The 18,182-nt window shown below is 43.6% G+C and overlaps 2 protein-coding genes across 4 annotated transcripts in view; one reads left to right on the forward strand and one right to left on the reverse strand.

Moving 5' to 3' along the window:
* Positions 1-444: 444 nt before the first annotated feature.
* LOC106562689 (LRP chaperone MESD) lies at positions 445-8,050 on the forward strand. The gene is made up of 3 exons (XM_045689451.2): positions 445-640; positions 1,269-1,501; positions 6,870-8,050. The coding sequence occupies exons 1-3, from the start codon at positions 482-484 to the stop codon at positions 7,138-7,140; spliced, it is 663 nt and encodes a 220-aa protein (XP_045545407.1). The 5' UTR covers positions 445-481; the 3' UTR covers positions 7,141-8,050.
* Positions 8,051-10,859: 2,809 nt separating this feature from the next.
* Positions 10,860-18,182, reverse strand: part of LOC106562656 (cell migration inducing hyaluronidase 1) — a 138,579-nt gene continuing 131,256 nt past the window's right edge. For all 3 annotated transcript variants that reach the window (XM_045689452.2, XM_045689455.2, XM_045689453.2), the window contains 6 exons: positions 16,282-16,467; positions 15,601-15,805; positions 14,917-15,003; positions 14,664-14,821; positions 14,328-14,428; positions 10,860-12,911 (listed from right to left, as the gene is read on the reverse strand). In XM_045689452.2, coding sequence (XP_045545408.2) covers positions 12,784-12,911; positions 14,328-14,428; positions 14,664-14,821; positions 14,917-15,003; positions 15,601-15,805; positions 16,282-16,467 — 865 coding nt within the window. In that variant the 3' untranslated portion in view covers positions 10,860-12,783. The remainder of the gene's footprint in view (positions 12,912-14,327; positions 14,429-14,663; positions 14,822-14,916; positions 15,004-15,600; positions 15,806-16,281; positions 16,468-18,182) is intronic.

Raw genomic sequence — 18,182 nt, forward strand, 5'->3', positions numbered from 1 at the left:
TGTTTTTTCTACTTGCACAAATGCAAACACACACACACACACACACACACACACACACACACACACACACACACACACACACACACACACATCAGAACCATGGACAGCCACATCATATTCAGATTACGTTGATTGGACTACATTGTTTTTGGTATCTTTTAGTTGTCACTGTATTAGATTAAGCATAGGTGATTTGATGATGTTGAAATGTTGAGGTTGAAATGGTGCTGGAATAATGAAGGCAGCTCCTTTTTTCTTTGCGACTTGTGGTTCTAAATCAGTAATTGTTTAGTAGTCCGAAAATGTTGGAAACTGTAACTTCCTTGACCATGCTGTATATCATGTTACAGTTTGTTAGATGCAATATATTTGTTGACTTCACGGGTTTATATACATGATTTTATTGTAACCAATTCCCCTTTCCTTTGTCATGTCCTCTGAGGAAAGACTCTCAGCCAATCACCGTTCACCATCTGTAAGCATGGCGGCGGACTTCAGGTGGGGATGTGTTGTGCTTTTGCTCTGTACATATTTGATATGTATTTTAGCAACGGACGGTCAAAATAACAAGCCCAAAAAGAAGAAAGATATCCGGGATTACAATGATGCTGATATGGCACGGCTTTTGGAAGAATGGGAGGTAAACAACACGTTTTTAATTCGGTTAATAGCTGCTTTTCAGTTACTCAGACAGCTGGCTAGCAACTCGGCTAACTAAATGGCTAATCAGAAAGCTAGCTAACTAACATGCCCAACATAATTCCTATCTACTCTCAATGATCTTCGTAGTTTGCTAGATAGCTACTAGCCCCAAACTATTGCTACTTCCTGATAAGGTATAGCTGTCATGCAGCATCATAGCTATAGTCCATTGTATTATATAACGTAACTAGCTAACCTTGACCTGCTAAGTTAGCTATATGTTAGTTAATGCGTGAACTAGCTAGCTAACCAGGAACTCATCCTGTTTCACGTGATATCCTTTGCAGCAAGGTATCCATCCATCAATCAAATGTATCAGCAGATGTCACGGTGCTATACAGAAACCCAGTCTAAAACCCCAAACAGCAAGCAATGCTCGTTGCACTCTCCACACCAAACTTTCTTTGATGTCTATCTAGCTAACTAGTTAACTAGGATAGCCAATTTACTATTATGTTCCTATTTGAATGAATAGCTTTGTTGCATTACTGAAGTACTTGTAGTCAATGTTGTCATTCATTGTGTAATAGCTAGAACTCTCATCTCTTCCTCCCCACTTCTTTCAGAAAGACGATGACATCGAGGAGGGCGACCTCCCTGAGCACAGACGGTCCCCCCCGCCTATCGACTTTTCCAAGGTGGATGCTTCCAAGCCTGAGGAGCTGCTGAAGATGTCCAAGAAGGGAAAAACTCTGATGGTGTTTGCCACGGTGGCGGGAGAGCCTACGGAGAAGGAAACTGAGGAGGTGACCAGTCTGTGGCAGAGCAGCCTCTTCAATGCCAATTTTGACATCCAGAGGTAGGCCTATACTTTAGTCTAATGCAGCATTTCTCAAATCCTTCCTATTGTATAATGGCCTGCAAACCTACTGTGCTGGAGTGTGCGCTATTTCACGGTTGGCCTAAGTCTGTACTACTAAGATTTTTTTTATATATAAACAAATAAATCACTACTAACTTATAACAAACCCTCCCAAACTCTTCAAACTTTCTCTATCATGCTGAGAATCCATCTTTAGGATTATTTAGCATTTCAAAAATCATGTTGACTGTAACATCTTACCCACAATAGCTCTGTTGTCATATCCACAATAATCTTCAACCTGGCATTTCTGCTTTCCACAATCTGAGTCGTGGTGATAACCTTTCCAATGAAAGCTATGAAGTCAGTTTGATTTACTATCAGTGTCCTTTGACACAGCACAGTAGGATTCTTAGGCCATATTGCCATTATTTTTTTTTGTATAAAATGTTCTCAAAATGGCTCTATGCAGGTCAGTCAAATTCTTCCACGCCGATCTCGACAAACCATTTCTGTATGGACCTCGCTTTATGCATGGGGGTATTGTCATGCTGAAACAGTAAAGGGCCTTCGCCAAACTGTTTCCACAAAGTTGGAAGCACAGGATTGTCTAGAATGTCATTGTATGCTGTAGCGTTAAGAGTTCCCTTCACTGGAACTAAGGGGCTTAGCCCGAACCATGAAAAACAGCCCCAGACCATTCTTCTTCCACCAAACTTTACAGTTGGCGCTATGCATCCGGTCAGGTAGCGTTCTCCTGGCATCCGCCAAACCCAGATTTGTCTGTCGGACTGCCAGATGGTGAAGCGTGATTCATCACTCCAGAGAACACGTTTCCACTGCTCCAGAGTCCAATGACGGCAAGCTTTACACCACTCCAGCCAACGCTGGGCATTGTGTGCGGCTGCTCAGCCATAGAAACTTCCAATTGAGAGTTTCCATTATCAGAATCTTCCCCTGCTAATCATGGCTAGCACAGAATGTTAGCTGTCTACCATTTCCAATGAACCGGGCACATCATTACTCTTGTTCCCTACCTTCACCCTCTTCATGCTCTCTGCACTAGAAGCACCACTACTTTCAGTAGCATGGTCTCTTTTTCCTGCTACTTTCCACTACAGACCATTCGGGTCCTTGACCCTCATCCTCCCGCTCCATATCATCAGAACGATCACCCATATTGATCACATTCTAGTGCATCTGTAGCTTCGCCAACCTTCTCTCCATTTCCTTCATCGCTGCATCCTCAACACTCGCTGCCATCACTGCGCGTCGCTCCGAGTCTGGTTGGTTCCATCAAGTCACCATGTGGGGAAGGCTAATCCTCTCACCTGGCTGTGCTTCATAGCAGTTCATGAAGCTGCTGCTGCTTCTTCTTCCCTCCACAGTGGGAGAGGCTATACTGATATGCCTGGTGCCCTCCTTTCCACCTCAAGGCCCCTGGCATGTATTTGGTATATTCTAGAGCTAGCACACCTGATTCTAATGGTCAACTAATCACCAAGCCATTGACGACTAATTCAATCAGGTGTGCTAGTTTAGGGCTACAACCAAGTAGTCCATTTTGACATCGAGGTAGGCTCTAATGTTAAAAAGGACAGCTAAAGCGGTGAGCCTTAGTTCTGCTCCTGGAGAGACTGCCATCATTGACTGCTAGTTTCGTCCCAGTTTAGTGCCATCTCACCTGATTAAACTAATCATTTGATTAGTTGAATTGGGTGTTTTTACTGATGAACAGGATTGAAGCTCTCTGAACAACACATTGATTGTTATTCTCCTAGGAAGTGATAGGCCTAGGTATGTTTGATAGAATGAGCATTGCACCATCCTGAGAACTCTTGATAAAGAACAGAGGTGTGATGACATCCCTGTCAGAGGTGATATGATGGCTAAAGAGCTGTAGGTAATGTAATCTTGTTTGGGTTGGCACACACTAGTATGTAACCAAACACACTAATACTGTATGTAACCAAACACACTAATACGTAACCAAACTAGGGTTGCACATTTTGGGGAATATTCGGAGGTGGAAACTTTGTGGGAATATATGAAAATTAATATTAATACCATTTAAATGTAGATGTTTTTTTTTTGCATTTGATATATTTACCATATCATATGGAGACAAAAACATAAACCTTTTACCTTATCATAAGTAAACATAATTGCAAATTATTATATCCTTCCAATAGAAATGTTAAACTATTTAGTTACGAATTGAACTTTAATTAAATGAGTTGACTCTTCACATGGGATGATTTCACTGAACAACAAAAGAAAGGGAATATTGAATGATCCCCAATGATGCATCACATCTCCCAAAAACGTTTTCAACATCTGTAAGATGATAGTCTAGAAACTAAAGCTTTGGTTGTCTTCCATGTCTTCTCCCTGGACCTCCTCAATGTCCACCTCTTGAACATCAGACTCTGAGGCCTCATCTTCACTGTCACTTTCCAACCTTGTTGAGGATGGCTCGTTGTCAGGCTCAAAAAGCCTCAAATTTGTCCGGATGGCCACCGATTTTTCAACCCTTGTATTGGTCAGCCTGTTGCGTGCTTTGGTGTGTGTGTGTGTTCCCAAACAAGGACCAGTTGCGCTCTGAGGCAGCTGATGTTGGTGGAATTTGGAGGATGATGGAGGCAACAGGGGAAAGAGCCTCAGATCCACAAAGTCCCTTCCACCAGGTGGCTGATGAGATATGTTGGCACGACTGCCATATTGCATCTCCATCCCAAAGCCCTTGCTTGGAAGTGTACTTCGCCAGACTGCCAAGAACCTTGCCCTCATCTAGGCCAAGATGGCGAGACACGGTAGTGATGACACCACAGGCCTTGTTGATCTCTGCACCAGACAGGAGGCTCTTGCCAGCATACTTGGGGTCCAACGTGTACACTGCGGCGTGTATGGGCTTCAGGCAGAAGTCTGCACGCTTTTTGATGTATTTCAGAACTGCAGTTTCCTCTGCTTGGAGCAACAGTGAAGTCGGCAGGGCAGTACGGATTTCTTCTCTTACATCTGCAAGCTGAGTCTGAACATCCGACAGGATGGCATTGTCTCCCTCAATTCGTGCAATGGCTACTGCTATAGGTTTCAGGCTGCTTATAACTCTCTCCCAAAATGCATCATCCAAGAGGATCCTCTTGATGGGGCAGTCCATATCGGAATAATGTAATATGGTCATTTCTTGGAGAGATTCCTTCCCCTCCAGGAGACTTTGACATCATTTGACTCAATTGGAGGTGTACCAGTGATGTATTTCAAGGCCTACCTTCAAACTCAGTACCTCTTTGCTTGACATCATGGGAAAATCAAAAGAAATCAGCCATGACCTCAGAAAAAGATTGTAGACCTCCACAAGTCTGGTTCATCCTTGGGAGCAATTTCCAAATGCCTGAAGGTACCACGTTCATCTGTACAAACAATAGTATGCAAGTATAAACACCATGGGACTACGCAGCCGTCATACCGCTCAGGAAGGAGACGCGTTCTGTCTTCTAAAGATGAACGTACTTTGGTGTGAAAAGTGCAAATCAATCCCAGAACAACCGCAAAGGACCTTGTGAAGATGTTGGACGAAACAGGTACAAACTTATCTATATCCACAGTAAAATGAGTCCTATAGCTGTTTTCAACTCTCTAGAGACAGCAGGAGCGGTAGAGATACTCTCAAAGATCGGCTATGAAAAAGCCAACTGACACTTACTCTTGTGTTACTGACTTGTTGCACCCTCGACAACTACTATGATTATTATTATTTGACAATGCTGGTCATTTATGAACATTTGAACATCTAGGCCATGTGCTGTTATAATCTCCACCCGGGCACAGCCAGAAGAGGACTGGCCACCCCTCATAGCCTGGTTCCTCTCTAGGTTTCTTCCTAGGTTTTGGCCTTTCTAGGGAGTTTTTCCTAGCCACCGTGCTTCTACACCTGCATTGCTTGCTGTTTGGGGTTTTAGGCTGGGTTTCTGTACAGCACTTTGAGATATCAGCTGATGTAAGAAGGGTTATATAAATACATTTGATTTGATATATCGGCATAACCTGAAAGGCCACACAGCGAGGAAGAAGCCACTGCTCCAAAACCGTCTTAAAGCCAGACTGCGGTTTGCAACTGCACATGGGGACAAAGATCGTACTTTTTTGAGAAATGTCCTCTCGTCTGATGAAACAAAAATAGAACTGTTTGGCCATAATGACCATCGTTATGTTTGGAGGAAAAGAGGGGAGGCTTGCAAGCCGAAGAACATCATCCCAACCGTGAAGCACGGGGATGGCAGCATCATGTTGTGGGGGTGCTTTGCTGTAGGAGGGACTGGTGCACTTCACAAAATAGATGGCATCATGAGGAAGGAATATTATGTGGATATATTGAAGCAACATCTCAAGACATCAGTCAGGAAGTTAAAGCTTGGTTGCAAATGGGTCTTCCAAATGGACAATGACCCCAAGCATACTTCCAAAGTTGTTGCAAAATGGCTTAAGGACATTAAAGTCAAGGTATTGGAGTGGCCATCACAAAGCCCTGACCTCAATCCTATAGAAAATGTGTGGTCAGAACTGAAAAAGTGTGTGCGAACAAGGAGGCCTACAAACCTGACTGTTACACCAGCTCTGTCAGGAGGAATGGGCCAAAATTCACCCAACATATTGTTGGAAGCTTGTGGAAGACTACCCACAACGTTTGACCCAAGTTAAACAATTGAAAGGCAATTCTACCAAATACTAATTGAGTGTATGTAAACTTCTGACCCACTGGGAAAGTGATGAAAGACAAAAGCTGAACTAAATAATTCTCTACTATTTTTCAGACTCTTAAGATAGTGGTGATCCTAACTGACCTAAGACAGGGAATTTTTACTTGGATTAAATGTCAGGAATTGTGAGCCAAATACATTTAAACTAAGGTGTATGTAAACATCCAACTTCAACTGTAGTCCTTGGCTCAGACAGTCCAGTAGTGTGGGCTCAATGGCATGTCATTAGTTTGCAAGATCTTGAGAATCAGCTATACATGTGATAGAAGAGTGCACTGTGCATGCAGAGGGTTGCAATTCCATTGAATAGTTGATAGTTTAACCAAAATATGCCACAAAACCTAGAATTGCCTTATGTGTATCCTACAAAAAGGTCCACTGTTATAAGCTAACTTTTTTGATGAAATTTTGCGGAAATTTCCCGGAAAGTTTCCGAACCTTTGCAACCCTAAACCAAATGCACTAATACTGTACGTAACCAAACAAAATGTTGACAATAGATTAGTTCATTATTGTAAAAAATAAATGTCGTTTTTCCGTGTTTCTTTTTTCTTTAGACTTTGGCTAATGTCCCATGTTGTCCCTCCTCTCCCCTCGTACTGTAGGTTCGTGGTGGGCTCCAACCGGGTCATCTTCATGCTGCGAGATGGCAGCTTCGCATGGGAGGTCAAGGACTTCCTGGTGGCCCAGGAGCGCTGCGCCGAGGTCACCGTGGAAGGCCAGGTGTTCCCCGGGAAAGCCGCCAAGAAAGATGACAGCGCCAAGGCAAAGCAGCAGAACGAAGTGAACACCAAAAAGAAGGGCAAGAAGAAGTCGGAGGGCAAGAAACCCGACCTGGACGGCAACAGCGCGAGTAAAGACAAGGTTGAACTGTGATTGGCTGATGATGGGATTGGCAGAACAATCACAAAGCCCGTCCAGACCAGCAACAACACCTAGCTTCTTTCACTTTAGTATTTGCAGATCTGAGGCTAATGGGTAGAAGAAAAAATGCGTCTGACTACTACCTAGCCTTTCAATCAGGCTTTATGGAGCTGCTACAGATCTGCAGACACTGAAGTGGTAGAGGCTAGGGGAAGGGACTTGAAGAGCGGTTCAACGGTGACTCGGCACAAGACAGTTTTGTGGCACTGTGTACTCTATCAAGCCTATTAAAGTCAGGGTCAATGACTGACCTCAGAGCAGATGTTAAAGTGTAGCTTTGAGTTTTTTGTTTTTTTTTAAACTACACACCTGTCACTGAGTCTGAAGGTCAACATGTTATTTTGTACGGCCTGTTGATGACTTGTCTCTTTTACAATGTAGGGGATGTGACATTTTTTATTTTGAAACAATTTATGAATCCAACCAGTGCTTCAATATTACTTTTTGTCATTGTTTTCCACTATATTGTTCAACAAACAGTACATTTGTTAGAGGCATTGTATTTCATTATTCCAATAAAACATTTAAGTAATATAGGAAGTTATTTGAGCACAAAATGATTTTCCTACATGTGCCAAAACCACTGATTTAGAATTGAGAAATGTAAATGTGTCCCTAATGGCACCCTGTTCCCTATGTAGTGCACTACTTCTGACCAGAACGCAAGTACTGCACTACACAGGTAATGAGTTATATTTGGGACGCACACATAAATAACTGTAATTATTTTTGATTGTTGATTTCTTGTATTCACCTTCAATAATACAGTTGAGTTCAGTATTGACTTGTAGCATACAATTGCAGTGGTCACGTTGTACATGGATTTTCAATAAATTACAGAATAAAAGGATTTTCTTTGTCATCCTGTTAAGTTAATTGATTGCTTTTAGGGGGAGTAATATCTGTGAACTGAGACGTCATTCCCTCTGCTCATCATCCTCTTTCACTATTTACCTATTTTCCTCCCCATCTTTCCATTTCTCATTCTGGCATGGCTGTCTGACACATCCCTGAAGGGGGGGTGTGTGGGGAAAAAATGTATCTTGGATGGAGCAACAAATGTTGAGTCCACCACATTATGGGGCTATCAGTCTGTAGGGACAGGCAGAGTCATGTAGAGTCCACCGCATTATGGGGTAATCTGCCTGTCCCTACAGACTGATAGCCCCATAATGCGGTGGACTCAACATGACTATCAGTCTGTAGGGACAGGCAGATTACCCCATAACGCGGTGGACTGTGCCTGTCCCTACAGACTCCAACTGTTGGGATTTGTATTGTCATGTTCTGTATATCCCGTCTGGCATGTCTAAATAATGGTGTTAAGCCTAGATTCAATCAGTTCAGCATTAACCAATAAACCTTCTGTTTGTATTGTTCTGATATAATACTTGGGCTAGATTCAATCAGTTCAGCATTAACCTGCTATAACCAACAAACGTTCTGTTTGTGTCACGTTCGCTATCTTCAAACTCCCGATCATAAATAAACCAAGGCGCAGCGTGCATGGAATTCCACATCTTTTAATGAAACTCAACAAAACAGGGCCGTCGCCGGAGGTTCCGGCCCGCGGGCCGTCGCCGGAGGCTTCCGGACCGCGGGCCGTCGCAGGAGGCTTCCGGACCGCGGGCCTTCGCCGGAAGCTCCGGACTGTGGGCCGTCGCTGCAGGCTCCGTGCCTTGGATCATCGCTACAGGCTCGGTGCCATGGATCATCGCTGGAGGCTTTGTGCCGTGGATCATCGCTGGAGGCTCCGGGCCATGGATCATCGCTGGAGGCTCCGGGCCGTGGATCATCACTGGAGGCTTCGTGCCCTGGATTATCACTGGAGGCTTCGGACCATGGATCATCACTGGAGGCTTCGTACGTGGAGCCGGAACAGGTCTCACCGGACTGGGGAGACGCACTGGAGAGCGGGTGCGTGGGGCTGGCACAGGATATACTGGGCCATGGAGGCGCACTGGAGGTCTGGAGCGTAGGGCTGGCACAACCCGTCCTGGCTGGATGCTCACTTTAGCCTGGCAAGTGCGGGGCGCTGGCACAGGACGAACTGGGCTGTGAAGGCGCACTGGCGACTCAGTGAGTAGAGCTGGCGCAGGATATACTGGGCCGTGGAGGTGTACTGGAGACCAGGAGTGCTGAGCCGGCACAACCCGTCCTGGCTTAATGCTCACTTTAGCCCGGCAAATGCGGGGCGCAGGCAATGAGCGCACCAGGCTGTGAATGCGCACCGGAGATATGGTGCGCATCACCGCATAACACGGTGCCTGACTGGTCACACGCTCCCCACGGTAACCACAGGGAGTTGGCTCAGGTCTCAAACCTGACTCCGCCAATCTCCCTGTGTGCCCCCCCCCCCCAAATTGTTTTGGGAGCTGCCTCTTGGGCTTCCGTCGTTGCTGTGACTCCCGATCTCGTCGCTGTTCCTCCCTCGCTGCTTCCACTCGTTCCCATGGGAGGCAATCCCTTCCGGCCTGGATCTCCTCCCACGTCCAGGATCCTTTGCCGTCCAGGATGTCCTCCCATGTCCAACTCGTCTTCCCCGTAGGCGCACGCTGCTTGGTCTTTTTGTGGTGGGATCTTCTGTCACGTTCGCTATCTTCAAACTCACGATCATAAATAAACCAAGGCGCAGCGTGCATGGAATTCCACATCTTTTAATGAAAATGAAACTCAACAAAACAGGAGAAAAAAACGAAACGTGACGTTCTGGGGCTGCTCAAAGGCAGCTACACAAATACAAGATCCCACAATCACAGGTGGAAAAAGGGCTGCCTAAGTATGATTCCCAATCAGAGACAACGATAGACAGCTGCCTCTGATTAGGAACCATACTCTGCCAAAAACAAAGAAATACACAACATAGAATGCCCACCCTACATCACACCCTGACCTAACCAAATAAAGAAATAAAACTGCTCTCTAAGGTCAGGACGTGACAGTTTGTATTGTTTTGATATAATACTTGGGCTGGATTCAATCCCTATCATCGAATATAGCAGAAGATCCACGTTAAAATGTAAAGGTAATTTCCCATTGAGTGGACATAAGCAGCGTTTACCGTTAATGCAGTCTCCGCGACCGCGGAAAAATTACCTTATAATTCTCAATCGCGCTATAAAGCAGATCTTCAGTGCTACGGATTGAACAGAGCGTCTGATTTTTCCTTTACGTAAGCCAACAGCCCCAGTCTTGTGGTGTTTTACAGTTTTAGAGGGTTACTGAGGTCCAGAGCTGGAGGCCTCCACTTAACTAGTCCTCTCTAGCGCTCTCTCTCTCTCTCTCAGCATGTGAGCATAGCTCAGCATTCCACAATGATTTATAATGGGCCTAGGAGCCACACCCTTTATGCTGTGCTCACACACGCACACAAAGGAACCAGCACATGAGAACCAACGGGGCTGGAGCCAACCATTGCCCCTTGCTGACAGTAATTCCAACCTGCAGAGCCCGTTAACTTCTCCAATAACGCTGCTAGGATAGCATCCCAAATGGCACCCTGTTACCTAGTGCACTACTTTTGACCAGGGCTCATAGGGAATAGGGTGCCATTTGGGACAACCCCAAACCAAAGTGTCTGTTCAAATGTGTTGGCTAATGGTTGAAATGTGCAACTGATGTGTTTCTTGGTTCAAACAATAATTGGATAACAGGTAGTAGAACATCAGAAATGTGTTACTGCAACGTTAACTGGTGTTTCTGTGCAGAAAGTCTTTATTGGGGTACGCACACACAGGCTTATAAATTCAGTTATTCATTTATTTCTGTACAAAAGTCATTCAAAGATTTTAAGTCATGAGATTGAATTACTTTACAACCCCAAGTCACGTATAATACATCACATCCATTTGGTGTAGGGTTAAAACAAAACAACGCGGTAACTACGATGAGTCATATTATGCCATAGCAGTGTTTAGTATGATTGTTTTGAAATGTTATAGTATTATTATTCTTACATACAATTCAGGACCAGAATACAATACAACTCAAAAGATGTCCCTTGTAGATTTTGTTCAATTATGTCTGTACAATAAATAAGTATAAAATATATCTCTGTTATCAATCTGTGGAATTTTTAAAAACACATTTAAACATACAAAACACTAACAACTACCACGTCCGAAAAAAGACCAGCTATTTCGGGCAAAGGGAAACGTTTATCTGATTCTTGCCAGATTTGAAGAAAAATCACCAATTTATAATCAATTTATAAATTGCTTAAATAACATTTAAAGTTTTGATTTGGGAGTATTGTCTAAGACCAGATAGCACTTTAGAAGTGACCAAAAAATGTCCTAGGATATATTCAGGATCATTTTGGGGTTTCTTTACATGCTGGTATGTTTAATAAAACACAGACCGATGGACCACAAACGTTGATATGAACAGTTATATGAAACCAAACATTACACAATATCAAGTAAGCGATCTAGAGCCCTCACATAAAACACAGGGAAACAGCTTCTCTGGAATGGAATCTTCAGGCCAGATGGATTAAATGTTTGCACCTGGTGCAAAGTCTGGCGCAATGTTTGCACCTGTTTTTTATTCAGTAGAAGGGTAAAAAAGAATTATCTTAATATACCTAGAAGTTTTTTCCAGTTCATCTTAAAAAGGTCAAATGCAGCCGTTTTTTATCTCAATATCACATCATTTCTGGATAACAATTAAGTACCTTAAATGATTGTGATTACTTAAAATGGTGAAAAAGAAATACAAATAGCTTCTTAGCAAAGAGCAATTTCTCAAGCAAGGATTTAGCTAGGACTGGCTGGGAGTGGTCTAGCTGTTATTGGCAGAGAGGTTTGGAACTCTCTTCGTTATTGGTCTATTAACTAATGGTGATGTCACCAGGCAGGCCAAAACTCCATCCCACCAAAACAGGCTGAAATTTCAGGTGGTCTTTTCAAACAGCTCTTACACTAAAAGGGCATTATCATAATTTCACACTATTATTCCAACCTCAGTGTGGAAATTTATATAAAACACCGGAAAATCATGTTTTTGACCACACTGGGCCTTTAACCTGTAATTGACCTTTTGGTTCTACTTTTAAAGTCACTTAATCTCTCTCTCTCTTCTACTTCATTGGTCTAGATTTTTGTTCTATTGTGTTAAACGACGTTAACTTCCCACTGGAAAACACAGGTGCAAACATTTAGGAAATCTGTCTCTGAGAAGGATGAAAAACAAGAAATGTTTGTTGGTCATTTTTTCTCTCTTCTCGCGTTTTAAAAGTCAAGTATAATCAAACGAACGATACAGTCGAATCACTCACATTGTCAACATTGTCACATAAACAGAGACCTGCATGGCGGGAAAGTTGATAGGTGACAGAAAAACGCATGCGTTTGATTGGCCGGCCCACACTCTGTAACACCGGGTTGAAGCCGTCCCTAACCACAGATCTAGGATCAGATTACCTTAATTAATCTTTAGTGGTGAAAAACATCTGATCTTGGACCAGTAGTTGTAGGAACAACGTTTACCTACTCCAGTGCTAGGGGCAGTGTGTGTGTGTGTGTTGTGTGGGAGGTGTAGTCTCGTGTGTGCCCCCCACTACGCCTGGTTCCTCCTCTCCTCTCTCCTCTCCTCTCATAGCTTAATCTTCTTGACCACAGGGATAGGGAGGACTTGATGGATCTTAGCTCTCTCCTCATCCACCTCCATACGGACCCAGTCAGGTCGAAAAGTGCCCTTGAAGCCTACAAACGTTAGCTTGTCTGAAACACAGAGAAATAAAGAAACGCTGGCTCAATGTCAGCTGTTCACATTCTGAGTATACACAACTATTTCTCTCTCGTCAACAAATCCACAATAAATACAAGAAACAAACAACAACAAATAACACAAAAAAATCACCCCCAGAATATCCTAGAAGGACAGAGCGGGAAAGGGGGAGAGGGGGAAGAAACAGGGGAAAGAGGAGGGAGAAAGAAAGACAAAGCGAGCTAGCTGGCATTCCTCCTCCTCCATTCTCCAACACTGCGCATACCACTGAGGCGTCTCACCCCATCCAGGAATGATTTCTACACAAATAGAACATTTGTTGTCTCTGGAATTACACCCCACAGTGAGAAAAATGTGTCCCGCAGCCTGCTCCGGGATGTCTAGGGGTGTAGAATCTATTTAGTAGAATGTACTGGATGATCTAAAATTAGAATCAGAATTTGGAGAAGGATTTCTGAATTCCAAAATGTGGGTTGTGTCATGAGACTTGAAGGGGAGCGGGGTTAAGTATGGAGGGATGGAGAAGAGGAAGGACCCTGCTGCTCTGGCATGCGGCGAAGTATTGATTATCCTCCCACACCACCGCACACACACTCACTCGCACACACACACACACACACACACACGCACACGCACACGCCACACACGAGAGAGAGAGAGAGAGAGAGAGAGACTAAGAATAGCTGAGTCATCATTAAGAATCAGGAAGGCTATACTTTGTTACATAGGCTACTATGAATCAGCATTTATGAGAGATTGTATGTGAAACACTGTCAGCCCTGAACACTAAACACTGACAATCATTACAAGCCAGATCATTTTGAATGAATGAATACACCTTTAGTAAAAGTTGTCTTACTGTATTTGATAAACAAACAGCAGCAGTTTAAAACATTCAACAGGGTTTACAAAATGTTCGTTTCTGAATCACAACAGTATACCAATAGCACCCTCTAGTGCGTGTTGGTTGAAATCTCCTCTAGGAACTATTCCTAGAAATCGAGAATTTGGGATTATAATGGTTCTATCTGCATTTTTCTCAAAACTGAGTTATTAACACAGCCTTGTCCTAAACACCCTGATTCACGTTGTTAAGTTAAAAAGCGAGTTCAAAATTGCTCACACCATTCAAACCAATGAGGGTTCAGAACTATAAAGCTAATCATCTCAGAATCCTATTTTTTCAGATAGAACCTTTTAATTCCAATAAATAAATAATTGTTGAGCCAAGCCAGACCTGTTACTCCTCAACTTGAGGGTTTGGTCACCTCTAAGGAGCTACAGTAGTTAGTTAGTTACCTCTCAACTTGAGGGTTTGGTCAACTCTAAGGAGCTACAGTAGTTAGTTAGTTACCTCTCAACTTGAGGGTTTGGTCAACTCTAAGGAGCTACAGTAGTTAGTTAGTTACCTCTCAACTTGAGGGTTTGGTCAGCTCCGAGGAGTTCCAGTATTCTGGTCCAGGGACCCCGAGTCACCAGACGACCCTTAGACGTTATTATGACGATAGAGCTAGAGAGAGAAAGAGAGAGTGAGGGAGAAAGAGACAGAAGTGAAAGAGAGATGGGGGATGGAGAAGAGGAGGCAGGGAGAAGAGAGAGTTAACTTTGTTCTTCTCGGTGTCTTCCCATTCTAACATGAAAAAGTTAGTGTGTGTGTGTGTGTGTGTGTGTGTGTGTGTGTGTGTGTGTGTGTGTGTGTGTGTGTGTGTGTGTGTGTGTGTGTGTGTGTGTGTGTGTGTTCTTACAAGTCTGTCAGGTTGTTAACATAGCTCTCTATCTGGGCAGGTACACCCTGCAGTATGGAGTTCCTGAAGCCTTTGCTCTCCACCAGTCTCCCGTCATGGCCGTCCATCACCGTCAGCTGCACCCCATCATCTGGCTGGTACAACTTCCTGCCGTTAACCTGCCCGGCAACCACAACATCCAATCAACCATTAATGACATTATTGAATAACTTATTGAATAACTTTTTACACACACACACAAACACACACATACCTCTGTGTAGGCAAAGTCCTCCTTGATGTGGAAGAAGCGTGTGTTGTAGGACTCCAGCTTGACCTCCAGGAAGTGGTCTGTGGTACGCTGTGGAGGAAAGAGAGAGAGGGAGAAGATAGATAGATAGATAGATAGATAGATAGATAGATAGATAGATAGATAGATAGATAGATAGATAGATAGATAGATAGATAGATAGATAGATAGATAGATAGATAGATAGATAGATAGATAGATAGATAGATAGATAGATAGATAAGAGAAAAGAGAGAGAGAGCGAGAGAGAGACCGAGAGAGAGGAGAGGAAAGCGACAGAGAGAGAGGAGAGGAAAGAGAAAGAGCGAGAGAGAGAGCGAGAGAGACATTTTAAGTGACCGACACTGGTATATAAATGTCAATCCTATCCACAACACTGCTGCAGAGATTTATTGATGAGATGCCAAGACTCTTTCTTCTCTTTCTTTACATGACTGTATCAGTAACACTATATAGAGAGGTTGTAAAGGGTTTCAAACATGGTGAATATACTATGAATAATAGGAACTAGTGTTATTAGAATACTATGTACTAGTACTATGAATACCATGAATCAGTAATAAACAGTTTACATAAGTGTTTGATTAACTATTTTACAAAACGATGCACAGTGCCATTTGTGACTAACAGACTGAGCTCTGTCCTCACCAGCTTGGCGCTGGGCAGTTTCCTTGGCATGGGCACATCTACGATGGGCATCTCTGCGTGCAGGGGGTAGGCCTGTGTCATGCAGTCACTGGGGCTGCTGCCCTTAGGGATAACGGCTGTGATTTTAACCCTCTCACAGCCCTTCACTGAACAGAAGGCAAAGTCCTCCTTCTCATTGTGGGCCTTCACTCGGAGGAACAGCAGGCTGAGAGGGAGACAGGGGAGACTAAGAGTTAATAAGGATTTACTGAGAGGAACAGCAGGCTGAGAGGGAGACGGGAGACTAAGAGTTAATAAGGATTTACTGAGAGGAACAGCAGGCTGAGAGGGAGACAGGGGAGACTAAGAGTTAATAAGGATTTACTGAGAGGAACAGCAGGCTGAGAGGGAGACGGGAGACTAAGAGTTAATAAGGATTCACTGGGAGAAACAGCAGGCTGAGAGGGAGACAGGGGAGACTAAGAGTTAATAAGGATTTACTGAGAGGAACAGCAGGCTGAGAGGGAGACGGGAGACTAAGAGTTAATAAGGATTCACTGGGAGAAACAGCAGGCTGAGAGGGAGACGGGAGACTACCTACTGTACTCATCTACTACATATTCTTCCCTTCTCTCCCCGATCCTTCCCTCCTCACCCTCTCTCTTCTCTCCCCCCTCCCTCCCTGCCTCCCACCCTCCTCACCCGGTATCTTCCTCCCAGTAGTAATAGCCTCGGGACAGGTGAGACTGGTTGATCTTGTCTCTCTGTGTGGTCCTCATGAACAAACCGGTCTTCCTTGTCTGCTTGGTCAGACGGTTGTGGATGTCCGAGATGATCGTGAAGGTGGTGCCTGGCGGGTAGCAGAAGCCCACGTTGATCCAGTCATTCCTGGAAAACACACACACACACACACACACACACACACACACACACACACACACACACACACACACACACACACACACACACACACACACACACACACACACACACACACACACACAGCACGCACGCACGCACACACGCACGCACACACACGCACACACACACACACACAGTTAATCAAGTATATCAAAAAGGACATTTTACAGGAGGCAGCCCAGCACTGAGCTAGAGCTAAATAACTACTCCCACTCACCTGTCATATTAATTAGTAAACACACCATGGACAAGTTCAGGTTAGTCTCTCTCTGTTTCAGTCAGCTTTCTTCTGTTTGGTGATAGTGAAACTAGAAACTAGTGAATACGATTCTGCAGTCCCGTGTAGCTCAGTTGGTAGAGCATGGCACTTTCAGCACCTGGGTTCGATTCCCAAGGGGGACCAGAATGAAAAAGTATTGGATAAGAGCGTCTGCTAAATGACGCTCAAGGCACCACAGACAGAAGTCCGTACGGCCCAGTACATCACTGGTGCCAAGCTTCTTGCCATCCAGGACCTCTATACCAGGCGGTGTCAGAGGAAGGCCCTAAAAGACTCCAGCCACCCCAGTCATAGACCGCATGGCAAGCGGTACCAGAGCATCAAGTCTAGGTCCAAAAGGATTCTTATCAGCTTCTACCCCCAAGCCATAAGACACCTGAACAGCTAATCAGATGGTTACCCGGACTATTTGCATTGTCGTCGTCCCCCATTTTATTGGTCACATACACATGGTTAGCAGATATTAATAAGTGTAGTGAAATGCTTGTGCTTCATGTTCCGACAGTGCAGCAATATCAACAAGTAATCTAACTCCACAACAACTACCTAATACACACAAATCTAAGTAAAGGGATGGAATAAGAATATATATATATGGATGAGCAATGACCGAGCTGCATAGGCAAGATGCAATAGATGGTATCAAATACAATATATACATATGAGATGAGTAATGCAAGATAGGTAAACATCATTATTAAATTGGCATTAATAAAGAGACAAGTGATCCATTTATTAGAGTGGCCAATGATTTCGAGTCTGTATGTAGGCAGCAGCCTCTCTGTGTTACTGATGGCTGTTTAATGGTCTGATGGCCTTGAGATAGAAACTATTTTTCAGTCTCTCGGTCACACACTTATCAACAGAATACGTGGTCATCCCTATTGCCTCTGATCTGGCGGACTCACTAAACACAAATGCATCGTTCGAAAATGATGTCTGAGTGTTGGAGTGTGCCCCTGGCTATCCGTACATTTTTAAAACAAGAACATGTTTCTGTCTGCTTTGCTTAATATAAGGAATTACAAATTATTTATACTTTTACTTTTACTTTTGATACTTAAGTATATTTAGAACCAAATACTTTTACTGAAGTAGTATTTTACTGGGTAACTTTCACTTTTCCTTGAGTAACTTTCTATTAAGGTATCTATACTTTTACTACATATTACCTCAATTACCTCGACTAACCTGTGCCCCCGCACATTGACTCTATACCAGTACCCCCTGTATATAGCCTCACTACTGTTATGTTATAGTTGCTCTTAAATTATTTGTTATTTTTCTATTTTCTTATTTTTTATTTCAGTTTATTTTAGTAAATACTTTCTTAACACTTGTTTTTCTTAAAACTACATTGTTGGTTAAGGGCTTGTAAGCATTTCACTGTAAGGTCTCCACC

This window comes from Salmo salar, chromosome 11 (genome assembly GCF_965601325.2).
Source record: "Salmo salar chromosome 11, fSalSal1, whole genome shotgun sequence".
In the NCBI taxonomy this organism is placed as follows: Eukaryota; Metazoa; Chordata; class Actinopteri; order Salmoniformes; family Salmonidae; genus Salmo; species Salmo salar.